This window comes from Mirounga leonina, unplaced genomic scaffold (genome assembly GCF_011800145.1).
Source record: "Mirounga leonina isolate KUSES-001 unplaced genomic scaffold, KU_Mleo_1.0 Mir_53, whole genome shotgun sequence".
NCBI classification, from domain to species: Eukaryota; Metazoa; Chordata; class Mammalia; order Carnivora; family Phocidae; genus Mirounga; species Mirounga leonina.
In genome coordinates, this window is record NW_023270807.1 from 100,174,473 (window position 1) to 100,197,541 (window position 23,069).

Here is a 23,069-nt window from a genome sequence, read left to right on the forward strand (position 1 = left end):
GTCTAAGGCACGTTGTCTCTTACCAGGTGATTTCTGCCACCTTCTACGTGACTCTGTTCACCCCCATTCCTCGCACAGCCCAGGGTGATCCTCTCAGAGAGGTGAATCAGATCATGCCACCACTCTGCTCAAACTCGGCTTTTCTCTCACTCAGGGGACAAGTCAGTCTTTACAGGGTCCCCACCCCAAGCCCACTAGAGTGACCCCCGACTCCTTGCAGCTTCTCAGATACACCTGGGCACTTGTTTGTCCCCCTCGACGTCTTCCTCCAGACATCTGACCTGGCTTCCCTTACTCTCTTCAAGGTCTTCTATTCAGATATTTCTCTCACCCTAGGTAAAATTCTAGCCTTGCTATTCCCTGTCCCTCTCCTCTGCCTATTTTTTCTCTAAAGTATTTATCACCATTTGCTATGTGGTATGTGGTCCTTACGTGCTTATTGTCTGTCTTCCCCTACCAGGGTTTGATCTCCACAAGAACAGGTATTTTTGTCAGTTGTCTGTTCTTTCTCTCTGGCATCTAGAAAGTGCTTGGCAGGTAGTAGGTATGCAGTCAGCAGATGTCACATGGATCTGCCTGGTGCTCTTAGCGTTTGCTGTAGATGTGCCTAGTTCTAGAATAATCTCATGAGACCAGTAACGTGAATCTTCCTATCTATGAGTTGGTATTCATTTTCTATTGTTGATGGTTAGGACAGCAGCTGTGCCCTGGGCTGCTCTGACATGAGACGGTGTGGCAAGTAATTTGCTCAGTGATTTTAGCAAGATAATACCAAATCAAGCAAGTGAACTCTCGACAAATTAAAACATAGTTTATGGTGTTTATAAAATAATGTCAGTGTTGCTCACCCTTATCACACCATGTTTTCTTGCCCGAGAGGAATGGGGTGGCGCTCTGTGTGGGGTGCTAGGTGGATGAGGGTCGTGACAGTGCCTGGGTGCTCTGGGTGCTCCAGAGATGAACTTCAGCTGTGGGGTGTGTGGGATAAAGGGAGGTACAGACTTGCTCTTCTGGGCAGCAAGAATAGCATCCTCTGTGGACATTATCTTAACCATCCCTTTACCATAGGATAAAGTTTGGTTAGGCTGTTTCATTTTTTTTTTTTTTTTTGAGAGAAGAGTTTGGGAGATATTACTGTTTGGCTCGGAGCCAGCTTCAACCCTTGAAGCTTATTTAAATTTTAAAATAAGTGGGTATTAGGGAAAGACTGGTAACATGGGATCACACCATTTACCAAGGGTGTTGGAGCTGGGATGACCTACACGTGTTTCCCCCATTTTGGTTCCATGGGAGGCCATCCTCTTCCAGCCCCTCTGAATGCCTGGCCACCCAGGCAGGTGTGAGGTGGTCCCCAAGCCCGTGTTACCCATTAGGCTCGGCTCCATTCTTTCTGCTCAGCTTCCCAGCTTTTGAGGCCCCATGTGCTTTGTTCTTCACTTCCTGGCCTCCCAGGTTCCCTCCTTGGGCTTCATTTGAGAGTATGCCCTCCAGCCTGCACCATCTACCACCACAGATGCACAGATGCCTTTCCTAGTTTATTTCATTGTTTTGCTGGAACACTTCTTCCCCAGATGGGAGGCCAATCTATTAAGATGTAAAACCTGATGTGTCTTGAAATGTCTGTGGTGTTTCTCTGACTCTTCGTTGGCAGTTTATGGGCAGGGAGGCATCCAGTTTGGAAATCATTTCCCTATGGGATTTTGGAATTACTGCTCCCTTGACTGATGACGCAGATTCTCTCCCTGCCCCTGTGTGACCTGTTTCCTTTCTGAAAGCTTCCAGGATCTCCTCTTTGTCCCCAATGTCTTGAAATTCCACAGCGATGCGCCGAAGGGCAGGCTAGCCTCCTTTTTTAAGTGGAAAAGATTTCTTGCAGTTTCCAGGGCTGATTTAAACATGTAATATTATAATATTTAAATTTGTGCCACTTAAAACCAAGCATAACTCTTGATGCTTATGGTTTTTCCAGTTATAAAATCAAATCGAAATTGCAAATTAGCCAGAAAGCACCCAGTGGATGGAATTCAAGCACACAACATGAATTTAGTGTGATGGCCAAGTCACTCCTTTCGAGGTTAGGAAGGAGGCCCAGCCCTGCCCCTGCACGTCCTGTAAGAGATGTCTTCTGGCTTCACCTGGTGGGCATAAGTCACCAAGGTATGAATCTAACAGGTACTATATCTATTCGGTATTACTCATTAGCCCATGACAGTTAAAGGAATTCTGCCTGATGCCCACGTGTAGACACAGAGTCAAGTTAAAGGTTAAAGGATGCCCATCCAGACGATTCTTAGAATAAATATGCTTGCTTACAGAAATTTTTGGGATTGTCATTAAAATGAAAACATGGAATGTAAATCTTTTCATAGGGAACCCACAGAATCCCTCGACTTCAGCTCCCCTCTGTTCTTCCTAAGCCAGTGTCCCCTGCGCACTTACAGCAGGGGGAGTGCTCAGAAGTGCTGGCTGTGGGAATGGGCCCTTGCCCACCCCTGCCCCTGCCCCCCGCATGTCCTGCCCCGCGTGTATCCTTCCGGGGCTGCCAGGGTCACAGGTTCTGATCGTGTCCCGCCCCGCGTGTGTCCATCCGTGGCTGCCAGGGTCACAGGCTCTGATCGTGTCCCGCCCCGCGTGTGTCCGTCCGGGGCTGCCAGGGTCACAGGCTCTGATCGTGTCCCGCCCCACGTGTGTCCGTCCGGGGCTGCCAGGGTCACAGGCTCTGATCACAGCCCTATTGGAGCTGTGGACTTGCTGAGAACCATGAGCCTCTGGCACATTCAGGGAGCCATTAGGCTGTGGGTCACAGAGCTGGAAAACAACAATCCATGTTCAAGCTGTTTTATCTCAAGCATTCCTGCCCCCATCGCTGCTGTGGAGAGAAGTGAGCATTTGTATATATATATTTTTTAATACAAACACGCTTGACAGGGTTCATGGTGTAAATTTTCTGGCAGGTTAGAAGTGTATGTGCATATGGTATGTGAGTGTGTGTGCACATGAGAGTGCGTGAGCATGTGAGTGCGTGCATGTGAGAGAGTGTGAGCTTGTGAGACTATGGTGTGGGTGCATGTGAGTGAGTGCATGAGTGTAGGTGCACGAGTGTGCGTGTGAGTGTGTGTATGCACATGGGACGCATATATGTATGTGTGCACGTGCGTGAGGGTGTGTGTGTTTCCACAGGCTGGCCGTGCTTCGGGAGACCGTGTGGGTGGCCCGAGTGCATCCCCATCCCCAGGCCTGTTGTGTGTTCCCAGCCGAGGCGGCCGCCTCCAGGCTACAGCTTCTGCCTGCACAGGGCTGGGCCTGCAGTGTGTCCCTTTATGGTGGCGCCGTGGGGGTCCTGCGGCTCGCACATCTGCTCACGGGCTGGGAGCTGGGGGGAGAGGGTATTGCACATGGCTTATCTCTGCACTGCTTGTTGGTTGTGAACTGCCCTCCAGGTCCCAGATGTGCTCCTTATTACTGCATTTTCCTCCAACACCTCTCGGGCTCGAAACCTGGATTTTCTCTTACCTTTTCCTTCTCCCTCATCTGCCACCCAGCTCAGCTCCAAATGCCATCTGTTTTCCCTCCCTGTTAATCGTGGTTTAAGATCTTTTTGTTCTTGCCACAACTCATTCAAGCCCGGTTAGCTCACGCTGGGCTGAGTGTGTGTTTCTCAGCAGCCTCCTCATCTCCTCACCTCCTCCCCTTTGCCCTCAGCCCTGCAGCTGGGCGGGCTCCCCTTGAGGCATTTCCCACCCTTGCTCTGGAGCCCTCCATGGACTAGTCTCTGCAGGATGAGGAAAAAACTGCAGCCTGCAGGGTGATGGATTTTGTTTGTCCTTTACAGGATTTTAAGGAATTGTTAACCAGCTTTTAAAATATTGTGATAGTTTTATATTAAAAATCTGTATTTTCAACTTCTCCTGAAAAGTTAGAAAATCTGGAGGCACTAAGCACACGTTCCTAAAAGGAAGGTCACAATTGGCAGGAATGGAGTGTTCTTTGCTGTCTTTCTTCAGGGCATGTTTTCTCCAGTTTGCCATGCTCCCCACTACTCCTTATAGCGCCCCTAGGCTACCTTAGTGCTCATTTCTGTTACCTGTCTGCTTGCCATCAGGCATTAAAATTGGCAGCACAGAGCTGGGTGACTTCCAGGCCAAGGACCTCTTTACAAGCCATGTTTACAACTCACATTGTATTTTTGTCTCCTGTGTACCATTTTGCCTTTTGTGAGTGATCTCCCTCCCCCTCTAATCCTGTCCAAATCCTGCCACTCCTCAAAGCTAGCTTATGCATTCCTTGGTGAAACCCTCCCAGGCAGCCCTCAGTGGAAGGTTTCCCTCTCCTTAATTTCTCAAGCACTTGGGGTTTGTCTTTCTCTTTTGGTGCCATGTTATTTTGTTTTGAGCTTAGACTGACAGTCCCACCTGGGCAGAGTCTCACAATGCCTGACCCACAATGCCTTGCATATAGTGGATTCTCAACAGATGTATGACCAGGAAGATGCATGGCCATGATCAAGGGGCTTTTTCTTTGGGTACCAACAGGAAGGCCTCTGACTAAAAGGGAGATATGTTAGCTGGTGACTTAGCCCAGGGATCCTCAAGAGATGATTTCACTTACTGTCACCAGAACCACTATTTCACTTGGACAAGGGACCCTGAAGATATTGTTTCACTTACTGTCACCATTACCACTGATCTACTTTTAATGTGGGGAAATCCTCAAACGCAACTAAACTCTGGGACATCAGAGTGAGCTGTAGCTGTGGTTACTCCTTTGTCAACGATGTGATCTATCACTAAAGTTATTTATTCAGTGACACTGCTCCATACATTTAAAAGCGCTAAAGAGTACTTCAATCAAATGTAGAATATTTCTGCACTCCTCATTAGATATTTTAAATACCAAATATACATAGGATTCTCTACTTGATACTAGATCAGTCTTTGCTCCCCAGGACTCTCCCATGTGTACCTCCATGACCCATGTCTCTATGTCATTGTGCCCCATGGTTTGGTTTTGGCATCACCGACCTTCAGAACACACCCTTGCTCCACCCTCCTGGCATGCATGCTGAGCTCGGACTCCTAGCTATTGACAGATCAGGGTGGGGGTAATGAGAAGCATCATAGGTTGGTAGAAAGTGTGCATGCCCAATAATTGTTATAATTACTCAGTTGGTGAAGACAGTTCGCACCAGGAAAGCCAAGCCTAGGTTCTCCCTGCCACATACCCTTGGTAATGGTAGTGACCTTGTGATGCGGGGCATTTTCTTTACTCCTGTCAAGCTCCTTTGAGAGGGAAGGAGGCTTTGCTTCCCAATGTCTGGGCCAGGGGGTAAGTGGACTCTAGGGCAGTCCTGTCCAATGGAATGAAAGGGTCTACATCTGTGCAGGAGCCACAGGCCACATGTGGCCCCTGGGCACTAAAATGTGGCTGATGTGACTGAGGAACTGAATTTTTAATTGTATTTCATTTAGTGAATTGTACTGAAAATACCACATGTGGTTGCCATATTGGACAGCCCAGATCTCGAGGGTTGGAGAAAATGGGCCAAATGTAGCATCTGAGGAAGAGCTGAGTGCATTCCTAATGAGAGTATTGCAGATGCCTCCCGCGTGGGTGGGACTCTGCGTTGCTGCACAAGTGAGGGCCCATTTGACCGAATTTGGCAGGGCATCAAAGCTGGATAATGTTTGCAGGGAAACGCATTGCTGTACTGTTCTGAGGAGAGCATTATTTACTTACTCTTTCATTTCCTTCAAGAATAGCAGACATTGGGCTTCCCTTAGCTGTGACTCCTTGAGCAGGTTCTATATCTTGCTTCCTGTGCTCGAGGACATTGAACCTTAACTTAAATATAGACTTTGTGTTCACACCTAATATTAATGCCAAACCCACACGACTGTTTTGGGGAAGGAGTGGAGAAACTGAGGAGGATTCTGTGTAGATCGTTAGCTAGAAACCTGTGGGCTTCTTTCTTTCACTTAGCTTTTCTTGGGTAGAATCAGCTAAAACTGGCTGTGGGTATTTTGGCCTTATATGGTAGTTTTTAAAGCTACACTGTGCTGTGGATGTAACCGAAATAATCTCTAACCACATTTACCAGAACATAACCCAGTGTGCGCTGGGCTCTGCTCGGAGGGGCTGGTGGCCATTGGTTCGGCATTCATTGGCCTGGGGAGGTTCCCTGTGGGCTCCGCCCACACTGGGGCTCCCCAGCTGTGGCCTGTGTTTGTGGGCTGCTGGCTGTTTCAGAATCCAGTGAGATTCTCTGTTGATGTTTCAGTTCCCACCTGTCCTTTCACTGTGGAAAGTCTAATAGACCCTTGAGAGCTGTACTACCATCTGTGGCTTCCTAAATGATTCCTTTCAGCCTGGATTTCACATACACACAAAAATAGGAAGTGGGGCACGGGCAGCTCAGAGTGACAGAGCGCCAGCATGGTGGGGGCAGGGGGGGAATGTGGTGGCGGACAGGGAGGCTGATAGCCATGGATGGAGGGAAGCAGCACGCACATCCAGTGTGCTCTTTCCCAGCGTCCTGACCACGGAGTGCAGCCTTGGGATCCTCCCAGCATCCTCAGCCTGGATAGAGGCCACATCTGTACCTACCTCCATTTCCAGCCCCTCTCCCCTTCTGGGAGGATGGGTGAGGGGTATGGTGGAAAGTTCCAAACTTCTATTCATGGTTTGGTCTTTCTTGTGACCAGCCCCCATCCAGGAGCCCACCAAGAGTCACCTCATTAGGACTCAAGATGTTCCTACCAGCCAGGAAATTCTAAGGGATTTAAGAGCTCTATGTCAGGAACTGAGATCAGACACTAAATGTTAGAACAAATGTTGGCACCCCCATTCATAAGGGTTTTAGGAGCTCTGTGCCAGGAACCAGGGGTCAAGACCAGTATATACATTCATCATTTCACAGCAGTGTATCATATTCCTTAGTTTCCTCCAAACGCTTGGGTCCTCTTTTGTATTGGAATAGAAAAAAAAAGAATGGTTGAGCACTATTAGTAAATGCATTTTACTAGAAAGGAGATACTCAGGAAGTGAGCCTTGCTCTTGAAGACCAGGTGATGCAGCCAGCACCAGGTGGCTAAGCCCAGATGTCCTTCATAAAGGTCTCTCTCTAGCTTCTGCAGAAAATCCCTGTGACAGGGAGGAGCTGGGGAGGAGGTGACTCCTACTGGGAAGGTGACACGCAAAATTGTAGCACTTTCCTAAATGTGATTATATTTCAGTGTTCTCAGAATGGCGCAGATCAGACAATAGAAATAAGAGGTAGCAAAGACCTACTCTGGGGTGGAAGTACAGATTCCAAATTGGGGACGTCTTTCACCACATTCCAGCCGGACTTTCTTGCCCTCTGTTCTGGATTGGGTGTCTTTGGTTGCAGGAATATTACACTTCACTCACGTTGGCTGAAATAGGAATAGGGATTTACTTAAAGGTAGGTGGGCTTCAGAGGTGGTTTTGACTCAGTGACTCAGTGACTTGTCCAGGACGCTGAGTTCTTCTTTCTCCTTGCTCTGGCCACCATGAATCAGGATCACTCCCTTTGTAGTTGCAGGATGGCTGCCAGTAATTTATGGCTAAGAGCTTCCCCTTTCCACTTTCAGTTTAGAAGGAGCGAGCAGGGATGCTTCTTGTGGAAAGAGCATCTTTTCCCAGCACCCCCTCGGGTCTCCGTTGGATTTCCTGGGCTCTCTGGAGTCAGTAGTTGGAGCTGGGTGATCCTGACCCAAGCACCATGCCTCAGAAATCTGCGGAATCAGGTTCCCCCAGACCCAGAGCTGTGAAGGGAGATGCGGATCTGGAATAAAGATCAGGTAGCCACCAAGCAAAGGGTAGATGTTGGGTAAGAAGCTGCAACTCTCACTGCTCTTTCTGTAATCTGCTGAGTCCCATGCTAGCCTCATAATTGTAGTTTTCTACCAGAACGTAGGAAGTTGTCATCTTTGAAATACTGCTTTCTACTGCTTCGTGACTCTTAAATCTTCTTTGCTCCCTCTCCCCTCTCCCTTCCTTTTCCCCCTCTTCTTTCCTCTTACCCCCTCCCTCCTTTTCTTCCGTTTTCTTCTGGCTTCTCCTTTCTCCCCTCTTTCTCTCTTTCTCCTACTTCCTCCCCTTCTCCTCCTTTCCCTCCTGTACCTTTTGGTCTCTCCTCCCCCCCAGTTGTTGACCTCCACCCTTCATTAATGATCTAGTTATTTATTTAAGTTAACTAAATTGGTTTGGTGCAATGTAGTTGCTCACTAAATAGAATGCCTTTCTATTTGCTCCCCCCAGGAAGAAGAAATGCCAGAAGTAGAAATTGACATTGATGATCTTCTTGATGCAGACAGTGAAGAAGAGAGAGCTTTAAAGTTACGGGTAAGCAGCTTTCAAAATCTAGAACTTGCCAGTCTTGGATGCTTGAATTGGCTTGAGTCTCCCGAACCTGGCATACACTGATCCTGCCCTAGGGCGGTGTTAGCTCCAGGACTTGAGCAACGGCAGTTTGCTGAGAGGAAAGCAGTGGGGTGCTAGGTATCCGTCCCCCTGCACTGCGTCTCTGATGGTAAAGCAGGCCTTGAATCTACCGGGTCAGTTCTCAAACCACCTACCAGGTATGCGCTTCCGTAGCTATCTCTTCTTGGAGAAAGAGCCGGTTCTGCTTCCAGAAATTCATTTGCCAGGAAAGGAAGCGATGTGCCACAGTTATGTGAGAGGAAGAGATGCTGAGCCAGACCCAGAGTACCCAAACCCAGGACTCTGGTCTCACGGTTGTGGATTATTGTCACCCATGGAATCAGTTTCTAGAGAAGATCGTTTACAATCTAATAAAAGACATATTATTAGAGTATGCTCACCTGGTAGCCTTCTAGTACACCAGTGGATGTTGAGCTGTCTCCTGTTTCCTCAGTCCAGAGCAAATCGACATTTATTTCCTTTCTCACAGGAGGTCAAATCTATCATTTTAAAATTTGCATTTGGGAGTTTCTAAAACCAATTAGCTTCTGACCTGTCATTGTTCTTAATGTTCACTGATGATTACTGTTAATGGCTGTTGGTCATCACCAATGGCAAGTCATCTCTAAGGGCAATTAAAGGGCACATTTTAATGTATTAATGTGTTCAATGTGTTAATGATTACTTGTGTCCCTCATGTGGTGAACAGTCTCAGCTTAATGATTATTTCTTGTTTGTAAATTTAGTTGGGACATGATAGCATCTAGTTACAAAAGTTAAAAAACAATAAAGCAGGCACCAGATCTGTACAAAATGTAATGACATATAAGAGGTTTTTTAAAATTGAGAACTTCAAAGGGGCTTTAGCTACTTAGGCCATCCGCTTTGGTTTCCAGGTGGGGACACTGAGGCCTGCAGAGGTGTGACAAGGTGGTTTGTGGTTGAATTGCAGCCAGGCCCCTGGCTTTCCATGTCAGGGGTGATTATTACCATTTCCCACAGGCTGTCTCAACTTAAGCATATGCAGTTTATTATTAAGCAGTTGGTAGGCCAAAGGGAAGGTGCACGTGTGTTCTGAATTCGTGCCTAGGAAGGTACAACTTTTGATATCTTCAAGATGACCCAACGGGTGCTGAAATAAAGTGCGATTCTAGATTGTTGATATGAAATCTGGATTTACCATGTGTAGAATAACACCATGAAGATAAAATGATTTTTAATTGATACTGAATTTTCAAATAATCAAACTTACCTTCTGTGTATTTCATTCTAGGAAGCTCTTGTAGACTGCTACAAACCAACAGAGGTAAAGAAATCGCTTTTCCTAAATGCCGTGTTTGAATTCATTTTTATTAAACCAATTTGTGTATTTTTAAAGCCAAACAAGAATACATGATTTGGTTAGTGATTATTATCCATAAGTGAAATGCATGCTTGACTACTATTAACTTCCTTAAATGAATGCCCAAGCATACCTGGTTCAGGAAGACTTAAAACTAATGGAATTGGGTGTGTTGCTTGTCTTTTTTTTTTTTTTAATTCTTTATTTAAATTCAATTTAGTTAACATATACTGTATTACTAGTTTCAGGGGTAGAATTTAGTGATTCATCAGTTGCATATGACACCCATTACATCAAGTGCCCTCCTTAATGACCATCACCCAATTATCCCTAAAAGCCAAATTCAAAGGTAATTGTGAGAGGGTTTGGAATCATTTTAATAAAAGTGTTAGATTTATAACTGGAGAATACATTCTTTTAGTATATAGATATGCATTTTTAAGAAGCTTAAAGTGAAATCTGTCATTCAGAAGAATTGTCTTTATTGGAAGAAGAAATTTTATGCTTTGTTTGTGTATTTATCATCAAGTGGATAAATATTAGTATAAAAAACAGTGGGTATTAGTTTGATTAGACCAAAGCATTTAAGGTATATTCCAAAGAGTGAAAGCATGGTGTAGAAATTAAGGATTTGATCAGTCATGAAAAGATTGGTAAAGGAAGTCCTTTTCATTTGTTCCTGTGATAAATCAGAGAAATTAGAAGATCCATCAGATGTTTTTTGCAACATCAAAGCAATGGTGGTAGGACTTCTGATTTTTTGAAGTGATATAATTACAAAGTGAGAGGAAAGCATACTTCCACAAGAGTGTGTAAGATTAAAATGACTAGGGTGTTTTGTGATCATTTGGCTTGAGACCAATTACTTATTTGAGCCTTATTCTTATAGTCTCCAGTGTTCCTTTATGCTGATTGTGTCTTGCAGTCATAGAGATTTTTAATTCTAATTTTAAAATTATAAAGTTATTAAATATATTTTTTAATTAATGTAGTATATACTCATAGTTTTGAAAGCCAAAAATACAACTAGGCTTATAAAGGAAAAGTAACATTGCCTTTCCTATTCTTCAGTCCCTCTTCCTAAAGGTATATATTTTATATTTATATTTTATATTCAAGTGGTTTTATACATCAATACTTTTGGCTGTTTTCCTACTATTTACTCTTGTATTCCTAAATATGCAATTGCTATTTATTTTTTTCATTTATTGGCTTAAAGGGAAATATGATAGCTCTCTCACTCTCCACATAATTCATTTCCCTCCATCCCCTTAATAAAGTTATTGACCAGAATTTTGTTGAATCAATGGTCAAGGTTTATAGTATTATTATTTAAACAGGTATTTTTCACTGCTAAGCCAAACAGTGAAATAAATATGACCATGTCTCCTTTTCTGTATAGCTTTGTTTTTCCTGGAATTGATAGTTTCTTGTCTTTTATTTTTGTCTAGTACCTATTGCTATTTTTTGTTGAACTCTCCAATATCTTTGTTAAGCATGTAGTATCTTTTCTGTATATTCAAACCTGTCATTACTATGCCCCCACCCCAGACTTTCCTCCTGGTGCCCCTATGCAACAATCTGGAGAAGTTATTCTCTGGGTCTATTGAGTAGCTACTGTAATAAGATTTTTGTTCACTGTTGTCCGGTTAGATACTTTGTTTCTTAAGTCCCAATCTTCCTCATTTTTGCGGGAGTACATCCTCCAGTAGCTTTTGGGGAAAAGATGCATAGAAGGTAAATGTTTTGAATCTTTTTATGAATGAAAATGTATCTTGATTAATAGTTTTGATGATATAGAATTCTGGGATAAAATTTATTATTAAAACTCAATTTTAAGGCATTATCCTATTTTGTCATTTCTCATATTAAAAAGTCTGATGCCACTTCCATTCTCAGAGCTTTGTATGTGACCTATTTTTCCCCCCTCAATTAACTTTAGGATTATCGCCACACTTTGAAATTTTACAGTGATATGCCTCAGTGTGGGTCCTTTTTTTATCATGTGCTGGGTACTTTGCAAACTCTTTTAGTCTGAAGATATATGTCTTTCAATTCTTAAAAAAATATTATTTATTTATTATGATTTTTTATCAGTTTCTTCCTCAGTATTCTATAATATTGGCTCTCCTGTTACTTAGATGTTACATCTTTTAGATGGAGCCTCTGATTTCTTATCTTTTTCCTTTTGTTGTCCCTCTCCTTGATATTTTGTTCTGCTTACTGAAAGATTTCTGACTTTATTTTCTAGCCCATTTATTGATATTTTAAAATTTCATCTGTTTTTTTTTTTTAATAGTTAAGAGCACCTTCTTGTTCTCTGTTCACTATTTTGCTTTACTATTTCTTCTTGTTTCATGGACACATTTTATAATTTTTTTTCTCTTTGAGGATATTAATCAAATGTTTAATTTCTGTTTTTATTTTTAAGATTTTTCTGCTCTCTGCATTGTCTCTGTTTTCTCTGAATCTCACTTTTTTTCTTTCTGTTTTCATCTGTCTTTGCTGATTTTTTGGCAGTGTGTCCATGAGTGTTAGGAGCCAGTAAACTGATTGAATCTGTGTAACGTGAACACATCTTGTCTATTGGTGGGTCTCACCATGGATGACCAGGTTGCAAATCAAATTTTTTTTTTAGTGGGGTGTGTGTGTGTGTGTGTGTGTGTGTGTGTGTGTGTGTGTAGGAAGTGGTCCCCACTCAAAATGTTGCTATTTGGACATCTTTTTACAAAAAGATTTGGGTTTTGTTTTTGTAAGAGTTTGACTATCTAAACTCCTTGAGGAGTTAATAGTTTGATTAGAGGCTTTCTGGAAACAAGAACAGGATGGAGGCAAGAGACCTCACCATTAGGTTTTTTGGGAAAAGAACCTATTTATAGTTATCTGGGGGAATTAATATAAGAGTTAAATTAATTAGGGGTGCCTGGGTGGCTCAGTTGGTTAAACATCTGCCTTTAGCTCAGGTCATGATCTCAGGGTCCTGGGATCGAGCCCTGTGTTGGGCTCTCTGCTAGGCGGGGAGTCTGCTTCTCCCTCTCCCTCTGTGCTCTCCCCCCCTCTCTCAAATAAATATATAAAATATTTTCAAAAAAGAGTTAAATTAGTTAGATATTTAGAGACTTATATTGTTGTGAAAGGTTAAACAAGAATAGTAAAATAGTCAAAAAAGGTGATAGATTGTATCACTGAATTCACATGTGATGTGGGGGTAGGAGGGTTGCTGCTGAGAGTAGATCCAGACGGGTAGGTGTAGACATGCCATTTACTCACTTAATCATACCCTTCTTCTTCGCTTCTCCTCCTAGTGGGACAGTTCATGTTCTGGTATTTAGGTAAGAAAGGTTCGACTTTCATGAGCCCTATTCTCTTCCAGTTGTTTCAGTATCTAGGAAGCAAAACATTCATACTTGTTAACAGCCATGCAGTTGAATGAAAATGGTGAGTCTTGCTTCCCCCAGAACAAAAGTATTCCTCATCTGGTTTTTATAAGGAGTTTTAAAAGATGAAAGATGTAATATTTGAATACTCTTTGGAGTTCCAAAGGAAGAAAGAAGGAAAGGTGTTTACATGTGAACATCTCTGTGTTCTTTAGCTCATGGTTTCTAGAAATGGAAATGGTGAAAAATGCTAAGGAATTTCAGTCAAGTTCAATCATCCATTAAAGGGGTCATTTCAGAAAAGGTTGGCAGTGGGTTATGATGATAAAAATCATAGCTTATTATTTTCCCAAAGCTCTAGAGTTCGCATCACTGTAACAAGCACTATCTTATTTAATCCTCACAATCATGACTTGAAGAAGAAAGTTAGGTTATCTTGTCTATGATCTCACAGCAGTAAGCAAAGGGAGGAAGGACTCAACCGCAAGTTTCAGAACATCTCATCTTGTGCTCATTCTTTCCCCCTGCCTGGCTTCCTAAGCTACTTGACTTAGAAAGACATTTAGGACATTAAAGGACTTTGTCCTATCTCAAATAAGTGCCTACCAATTAACAATGTTCTTTTTAGAGTAGTCCTCTCTGAAGGTGCTATTTTTTGATCAAAGGATTTTGCATACAATTTTATGTCACTTTGAAGTTACAAATGTAAAGAAGACGTCTTTGCTGAATCAGGGACATTTATTTATAGTCTTGCTGAGGTGGGGGTGGGTGATGGGAAGAGTGGACTTTAAGACAAGAGTCTTTTTTAAAAAAATTTATTTATTTATTTGAGAGAGAGAAAGAGAGAGTGCACATGCGAGTGGGGAAGGGGGAGAGGGAGAAAAATCCTCAAGCAGACTCCCTGATGAGCATGGAACCCCACCCAGGGCTTGATCCCAGGACCTTGAGATCATGACATGAGTCAAAATCAAGAGTCAGATGCTCAACTGACTGAGCCACCCAGGCACCGTCTAAGACAAGAGTTTTATGTGAGCACCAGCACTACGTATGTGTGACTTTCAGCGATTTTCTCAACCTCTCTGCGCCTCCATTTCCTCCTCTATAAAATGGAGGTAATAACCACCTCTCCGGGTTTTAGTAACAATTGTTTGCACTGATAATTTTAGAGATAGTAATAACAATAATAATAGCTAAATAATTACTAAGCACATGTCAGGGACCGATCTAAGTATATCACATATATTAACTTATTTCTTCTTCACAAAAAAACTGTGAGGTTGACACTATTGTTATCAGGAATTTGAGACATTGAAGGGCTATGTCATTTGTCTAAGGTGATATAATTAATAATTGGACAAGTCAGGATATGCACAAAAGCACATAGCATAAAGCTTGACACATGCTAGTTGAATCTGGTTCTATATAAGGTAGTACTTCTCCATTCCATATTAAATATGCAAAATGCCCCAGTTTGCCAATGATGATATTCTTGAATTATTCAATTTGAAGAGTGCACTTTAAAGAACTTGCTAATTTCACAGAAGTGAATGTTTTTTTGTGTTGTCAGATGATTTGGGTCCATGTGGGACCCTGGCTAATCAGAAAAGAACTTGTATTTTCTCATTTTGATTCAGATTCCTAGCTGTGGACTCCTGATGCGCAAATCTTTTCTGACTTGGACCTTTCAAAACATAGCAGTATAATTGTGGTCACCACACTAATGTATTTGTGGTTGATTAGTAAGAATGGTGTTTTAATTTTTTCCCCTTGAGTAAATGACATTTCTGATGTAGCTGATATTAAAATAGAGCTGATTTAAATGTAGAAAAATAATGTTTCTATATAATGCAAGAAGAAAAGGAGTAATTTAATTTTGGCTAATATTTGGATTTGAATGATCAGGAGTGGCAGCCTGGTGGACATTACAGAAATCTGAGATGAGGTGTTGGAGCTAGCTAGCCAGGCTAGGGAGAAGCTTCTTTTCCTATTTCTCATTATTACTTTGCATGGTTTTCAAATCTTAGAGTCACATAGGAGCACTGCCATTGTACTGATATGGTGGACAGAAAATGCATTTAATGTGGGCTTGAGGGCATCTGTCTTACCATCTGTTAGGGGAGTTGTCAGTCTGGTCAATGGACTCATAGAAATCACTTTTTATAGTTGATGATGGCTGTGCCATTGTTCTCTGATAAACATCATATTTTTTTCCTGTGCATTTAGCAATCAGAGCCTGTAGGTTGATATGCATCAGGGTTTTATGCAGGATGACTAAATCTGTGAATAGGTGGTGAGAGGCATTTCTGGATCCCAGTAATGTGTCGGGTCACAGAAATGTCACCGACACACAATGGTGCAGGAAATGGATGTCTGATCGTGGTTTGCAATAGAAATTGACCAGTGGTTTTGGAAAGGCAGGATTGCTCTGTTCTCCCCGTGATGATGGTAGGAAGGCAGGATCTCCTTCTTTCGCCATGCTGTCATGGTGACTGCATCTCACTTTTCTGACCGACTTTTGTGGGGGCCATTGTTAACTCATCCTGCTCACATCAGTCTCGCTCCATTTAGCATTTTAACCTGTCCTGCAAAATATTGTTCAGCTATGTATACATGGAAGTAATGGTAGTGCTCAGAGCTCCTGTTCTGAGCTGATTGCAGTGGAGAGAAAAGATAGACTGGGTATTTATAACACGGAAAGCCTGCGTGTGTGACTAGAGGAGACATGGCTTGGCATTTTGCTCTCTTCTCTCTATTCATTTGCTCAACAAATGTTTATTGAACATCTTTGTGCCTATAACGAATCTAGGGACTTAGATAAAGCAGTGAACCCGGGCGTCCATTGAAAAAACAGTCTTTCCTAAGTTCACAATTAACTATGGTGAGAATTAAGTGCTCAAAGGTTATTAAAATAGGAATAAAAGGACAGAAATGCCAGGATGTCTGCTTATCCCATGGTTTTCCAAGTTAGTTACCAAATTGCCTAATTGGAATGTGATTTGAGTGGATCCATGGTTGCTAGGGAAAGACAAGGAAGTAGCCATTTCACTCCGTTTAAACGGCTCAGAGTGACTCCATGCAGAGGAACCTTTTTTCTTCTCGGGTCTCATGGGGTTTCCTCAAAAAAGACTGCAATGTGGGGCTGGGATGAGAAAGAGAGCTTGAATGCTGGATTAATGAGTTGAAATACACTCGTTGGAATCTGTCACCTTCAGAACAAGGTTTCGGAAGAGTCAGAGCATTGGGAGCTTCCAAAGAAAGCCTGCAATCAATGAAAATGACATTCTAGTGGCTGTAGCTGCTGGCTAGGAAAACCTTATTATGTTTTAGCGTAATTAGGCAGGTAAGTAATGAAGGACTGGGATTTATTAACCAGAAACAAGAGTAACTTTACCAAGTAGCAAAAGGATTTTGGTCCCCGTATGCCAGTTGCTCACACACTTTCCTTAGGGCTCTTTAGGCACCAGGCCTCCTCTGCCCAGGGACAAAGAGCCAGGAGGGGCTTGAGCTAGCATTTGGACCCATATTTGAGTCCTCATCTCTGCTCTGTCTACCTCTCACTGCCTTTCTCTGAATTCTTACTAGGTCAGCACGAGCACCCGTTTGGAATATTTATAAATCTGGTTAAGATTGTCTTCCTTGAGGAAATCAACCCAGAAGGGTTAGGTAAGCTTGCCAAAGACATGCAGTCATAGAGCAAAACTCTGCATTTCTCTTTTGGTCTTTATTCGGCACACTTTGCAGAGTTAGGGAACAGTCCACAGGCCCATCCTCATTTCCAACACCAATTATAAACTTAGGGGTCACCAAGACCATACTCATTTGATAATTTGCTAGAAGGACCCACGGCACTCACTGAGCATTTCTACATCCATAATTTCATTTTATTACAGTCAAAGGCTACAGATGAAAATCAGCCAAGGGAAGGATACATGGGACAGAGTCCAGGAAAGTTCCAAACACAGAGCCTCCAGCTGTCCTGTCTTGGTGGAGTCCTGGACAGTGTTGATTCTCTCAGCTATGATGGACGACGCTGTATACAGAGTCTTGCCAACCAGGGAACCTCACCTGAGCCTCGATGCCCAGAGTTTTTACCGGGACTAGGTCACATGGACATGGTTGACTGCCCATGTGGCTGACTTCAGTTGCCAGTCCCTCGGTTTATTGAGCTGATATCACATGACCCAAAGCCCCCCAACTAAATCACACCATTAGACTCTCTAGGGTGGCCCAAGGCCCCCCCGGGTAAACAAAGATACTTTAATCAGGCAAGACATTCCAAGGGCTTAGAGCTCGCCTCCCAGGAACTGAGGGCAAAGACTAGACCTCTTTTGGGGCAAGGTGAAATTCTTTACTACACAGTCTTAGAAGCAGGACCACCACGAGAAGAGTGATAACGGTGACAACAATAATTATGACATAAGGAAAGAAGAGGTAGATGCCATTATGGGAAGAGCCACACGGGTCTGGCTTTGGATGCTTTTCCCCCCCAGTAATTAATGATGGTTATTTTTTAAAAACACATGATAGAGGAGGTACAGGCTTTAAAGGACAGTGGACCTTTAAGTGGCTGGCATTTTTGAATGATTGATTGTGATTTTATGGCCTTTTCTTCTTTCATTAAATTCAGAATGAATGATCATGTTTTAAAAGCTGATCAACCCTAATTATAAACAGTTCCACATTCTCTTCTTGGGTTTCGACTTAATCCGACAGAAGAAAGAACGCGATTTAAAGGCGATTTGACACATGACTTTTGGATTTCTAGATCTTTAGCAAAGGGAGCCATAATCAAAAACAAATCTCACAGCTTGTAGATTCAGTAAGATTTCATTTCAACAAGATTTAGGTATTTGTAGCAAATAATATTCTCCCTCATTGATAATGGGGCCCTTGATAAAATTATTTTAGTTTTTCGTAGTGATTATAAAGTTAGAGATCATAATTTTGCTGGATTTACTCCACTGATCATTTATTGTGGTGGGTTTGTTTGTGTGGGTTTTATTTTACATTGTCCGAATAGCAAGTGTATGGGTTCTGAGAAGCCAATTATTAGTAAGTGAAGGAAGAATTGAATGCTGGTGAGGTTGAATATGGGGAGGGCAGGTGAACAGTTCTGCTGCATACAAATAAAGGTTAGAATCTGGGTACAAAATAATTAGTCTAAGAGCAGTGGTCTCTAAAATAGATTAATGGGACTGCTTTCACCAGCACAACAAATCAATCTCTAAAGGCAAATAGTCAAGAAAATAAATGGACAAAACAGTGTCAAGTGGCTTTAAGTTAAAGGAAGGAAAGAAGAAAAGAACCAGGCTGCAGTTAAGAAGACCTTCCGGAATTTCTGTTGGCAGCAGGGATTATAATGACGGCAGGCACAAACCCTCACCCGTAACAGATTCATAAACCTCTTTTCAGATAATGAAAAATAGGATCCGTTCTGGCGTGCACTGTAAGCAAATGAACCTCCCTAAAGATAAACAACACTCCCCCCACCCTCCAAAAAAGAGGGGGAAAATTAAATATTCATTGGTGAGTGATATTGGTGTTTGTGGTGCTGAGATGCTGAGGATGGCAGGGGGCAAATTCTGGCTGGGGGGCACCGGGCCGGAGACACTCCAGAGCTGTTTGTCAGTGCTGACTCACTGCCTGCCTACTTGGCCTTCCGTGTGACCTGGATATGCAAGCTGAAAAAAATTTACAGTGTGATTTTTAAATGCTTAGCTGGTTCTTCGGGTGAGCACATTTTGCCATTTGGAACGGTTCTCAGGTTTGCCATGCTTTTAAAAGAGGCAAGTACTACCCTTCCATCACCCTTGCCTATTTAACTTCAGCGGATTTGGAAATTCTTCTTTCCCTCCCCCTGATCACGCTTTGCCTGATCCCCACGTCTTCTGATGCATGTCAGGCTTTTGGGAAGTGTCAGGTAGCTCTGTAAAAGTTGTGTTGGTTGACTTGGTTTTGCTGTCATTGGGCAGTGAGACTCAGCACCTGGAGCAGATGGCCCCTGTGAATATGCATTTTAAGGAAGTGACTGGTACATTGACTGGAGTGACAAAGAGGGGACAGTACATGGGGGAGTCACTGAGCCACGTGGATCCCAGCCTTCAGAATCTTCACCTGCTGTCTCTCTCTTCACTTCACCCTGGACTCTGCATCAGGGGTGGATGATATTTTTTGGAAAAGCAGGTTGAGCACTCAGAGTTCCGCTGGACACCCTTTATGGGAGCTCGCATGATCTACACAATTATTGTGATTGGCGACACCACGCATTGAGCAACAGTTTTAAGCATATCCTTCAAAAAATCCTTTTGTGGGGAACTACTTCTAATTAAAGGGCTACCACATAATATCCATTTGTCTTTTTAAATGACTCTAAATGCTTGAAAGAATCATATAAGTGTGGTTTAATTATGCACAAAGCAGTGATTTGCAAGATACTGTGGTTTCTCCTTTTCCTGCTTTCCAGTGGAGCCATCTTTGTTAAAGCATCACAGTACATCAATGAATGTAACAGATGAATCACTTTGAGTGACAAGGGGAAGGTCCCAGACGCCTGGCCGTGGTGATAATTACAGAATGAGTGTCCATCTGCTGCCTCTGGCCCCGGCCGGGGCAGGCAGAAGGGGGTGGAAGCTGAAAGCCACAGGGCCCAGGAGGGATGGGGGGATGAGAGCTTAGAGCAGAACGTGCCGCTGGGACGCCATGCCCCATGACAGTGCCACACGGCAGAAACTCCAGAGCGAGGACGGACCTTCTGTTTTCACGGCTGCTGCCAGATCCCTTCAGAAACATGGTTTGGCTTTTCTCAGAAGTCCCATAAATCAGGTGGCTGCGTGTTATATAGAGTCAGGTTTATGAGGTCACTGGAACTGTTTCTTTTCTTTCTGTTGTTTCTTTGAGCTCTTTGTACATGTGTGCATGTGTGTGTGTGTACCCGTGTGTGCACACAAGCATCCTAGGCTCCACTCTTCCCCAAATGCTTCTCATCTTGCGTAACTCCCCCAGGTTGGCTAGTTTTCCAGTGCTTAAACAAGAACCAACGAGAACCTTTAGAACCTTTCTCCATAGTAGCTGGGGCCAATAGATACTTTGTACAATCCCCCCAACACACACACACACACAGAATTAGTACACAGATTCTAGAGTCTCCTCTCTCTACTCCTTCACTTAACTGCCACAGTTGTGTGATTTAATTAGTCCACACATGTATTCCTTTACTTGGTAAACCTTTGCCGAGCACCTCTTGTGTATTACACACCATGCTAGGAAAAGAGGAATGGGGCTCTTCCAGCTAAGCTGGAGTGACAGATATGCACGTGGATTATCTTACATGCTTTATAGCTATGTAAGTAATGTTTTGCAGATTTTCTTCAGCTTGCTTGTATTGCCCAATATTAGATTTCTGAGATTTGCTCATGCTGATATAGGAGGCTCTAGTTAATTCATTTTCATTGCTGTATAGCATTCTGATATATTAATGTACTTATCCATTCTTCTGCTGACATTCATTTAGGCTGTGTCCATTTTTTTGTTATTATGAATAATGATGTGATAAAAACTCCTGATCTGCTGACTCATGTACAAAATCTCTCCAAGGAATATACTGAGAAATGAAATTGCTCTTAAATGTTGGCACGAGTTTGCATGCCCACCAGCAGGATTTGAGAATTCTCTTTTAACCTCATCATTCTCATACATGGTATTTCCAAATGGTAAATTTTTTGCCAATCTGATGAGATCTCACTGTTTTAACATACCTTTTCCTGACTGCTTGCTAGTAAGATTGAACACGTTTTTTCTCCATGTGCTTATTGGTTGTTCATGTTTCCTTCTTTGGGGATTTCCATTTCAAATCCTTTGTCTACTTTTAACTTGTTTGTGTTTTTCTTATTGATTTTTAAGAGTTGTTTATATATTGTGGATGACAATCCTTTGACCTTTATGTAGGTTGCAAATATATTTCACAAACCGTGGAGCTTATTTTGCTTGTGTTCTCTTTTGTGTACAGAAGTTTTACATTTTAATTGAAATCAGTTTTATCCGTGACATCCTTTATGGCTTATGCTTTTAAAAGATGTGTGCCTAAGAAAGATTGAACTACTCCAGTGTCTTAAAGACAGTCTACTTGGGGCGTCTGGGTGGCTCAGTTGGTTGAGTGTCTGACTCTTGATTTCGGCTCTGGTCATGATCTCAGGGTCGGGCTCTGTGCTGGGCCTGGAGCCTGCTTAAGATTCTCTCTCTCCCTCTCCTTCTGCCCCTCCCCCCACAGCTTGAAATCTCTTTTTAAAAAAAAGATAATCTTCTTATATATTGTTCTAAAACTTTTCACTTTTATTTTTTATGCTCAGATATTTAAACCATCTTGAACTTATTTTTGTGTATGGTGTGAAATAAAGATCTAATTTTACATTTGCTGTATTGTTCCAGTACCATTTATTATGCAATCAGTCCATCCTTAGCTGCACTGATAACTAATCATCTTGTGTTATATATCCAATTTTCCTAATATGCAGAGCTGGCTGTTTGTCTATCACTGCACACTGTCACAGGGATTTGATTTATTTTATTTTATTTTAAATATTTTATTTATTTATTAGAGAGAGAGAAAGAGTATGAGCGGGGGTGGAGGGTGGAGGGACAGAGGGAGAAGCAGGGTCCCCACTGAGCAGGGAGCCTGACGCAGGGCTCCATCCCAGGACCAACCTGAGCTGATGTTTAACCAGCTGAGCCACCCAGGTGCCCCTAGCCAGGGATTTATAATCGGATCTTAGCCAGGGCCAGGTGAACCCACGATTTTCTTATTTGAAGTATCTTCACTATTCTTCAATATTTATATTTTGATTGGAACTGCATTAAACTTATAGATTAATTTGGAGGTAAATGAGATCTATATGATGGTTTGTTCAGGACACAGTAATAAAAACTGTGAATTCCTCAGGGTGAGGGACAGGTTTGAAGAAGGGATTGGTAACAGTGAGTTTGGTTTTGGTCATTTTGAGACTGATGTGCCCATGGAACATCCCTGTGGAGACCTCTGGGAGCCACAGGAAATGCAAGCCTGGATCTCAAGGGAGAAGACAGAGAGGAGGCCTGAGAGTATGAGGAAAATGGCTGACTGAGAGACAATGCCTTGAGGAGGCTGGAAAACAAGCTTTGGAGAATGCCCACATTCCATCAGCAGGTCAGGGGGCAGAAGTAAGTGGCCAACAAAGGGGAATGAGGGGAGAAAGTCAGAAACTTACAAAGAGAATGTAGAGGAGAGTGGGCAAGCTCTGAAAAGAAAGAAAGGAAGGAAGGAAGAAGGAAGAAAGAAAGGAAGAAAGAGAAAGAAAGAAAAGGAAGAAGGAAGGAAGGAAGGGGGGAGGGGAGGAGAAGGAAGGAAAAGAAAAGAAAAGAAGAAAGTAATATCTTATCACTATACACACCCACTAGAATGGCTAACACCAAAAAGACTGACACCACCAAGTGTTAGCAAGGATGTGGACCAGCTAGAACTCTCATATCCTGCTGGTAGGAGTGCAAAATGGTACAACCACTTTAGAAAACTGTTTGGGGCTTTCATAAAAAATTAAACATACAATATACAACTCTGCCATGGCCCTGCTAGATATTTACCCAAAGGAAAGAAAAAATATGACTACACAAATACTTGCACATGTATCTTCATAGTAGCTTTAGTCACCATGGTCAAACACTTGAAACAACCCAAATGCCCATCGGCAGGTGAATGGATAAACATGTTGTGATACATCCTTACAATGGAATACTAGTCAGCAATATAAAAGACCAAACGACTGATACAACAATATTGGTGAATCTCAGAAACATTAAGCGGAGTGAAATAAGCCAGGCAAAAAGAGTACATGATGAATAATTCCAGTTACATAAAATGCAACCTGTAGTGACAGAAA

General features: G+C 42.7%; 1 protein-coding gene across 1 annotated transcript in view; it reads left to right on the forward strand.

Moving 5' to 3' along the window:
• The window catches only part of PPP1R14C (protein phosphatase 1 regulatory inhibitor subunit 14C), an 81,582-nt gene that overhangs the window by 46,965 nt on the left and 11,548 nt on the right, over window positions 1-23,069 (forward strand). Inside the window, exons 2-3 of the mRNA XM_034991001.1 lie at window positions 8,281-8,364; window positions 9,716-9,748. Coding sequence (XP_034846892.1) covers window positions 8,281-8,364; window positions 9,716-9,748 — 117 coding nt within the window. The remainder of the gene's footprint in view (window positions 1-8,280; window positions 8,365-9,715; window positions 9,749-23,069) is intronic.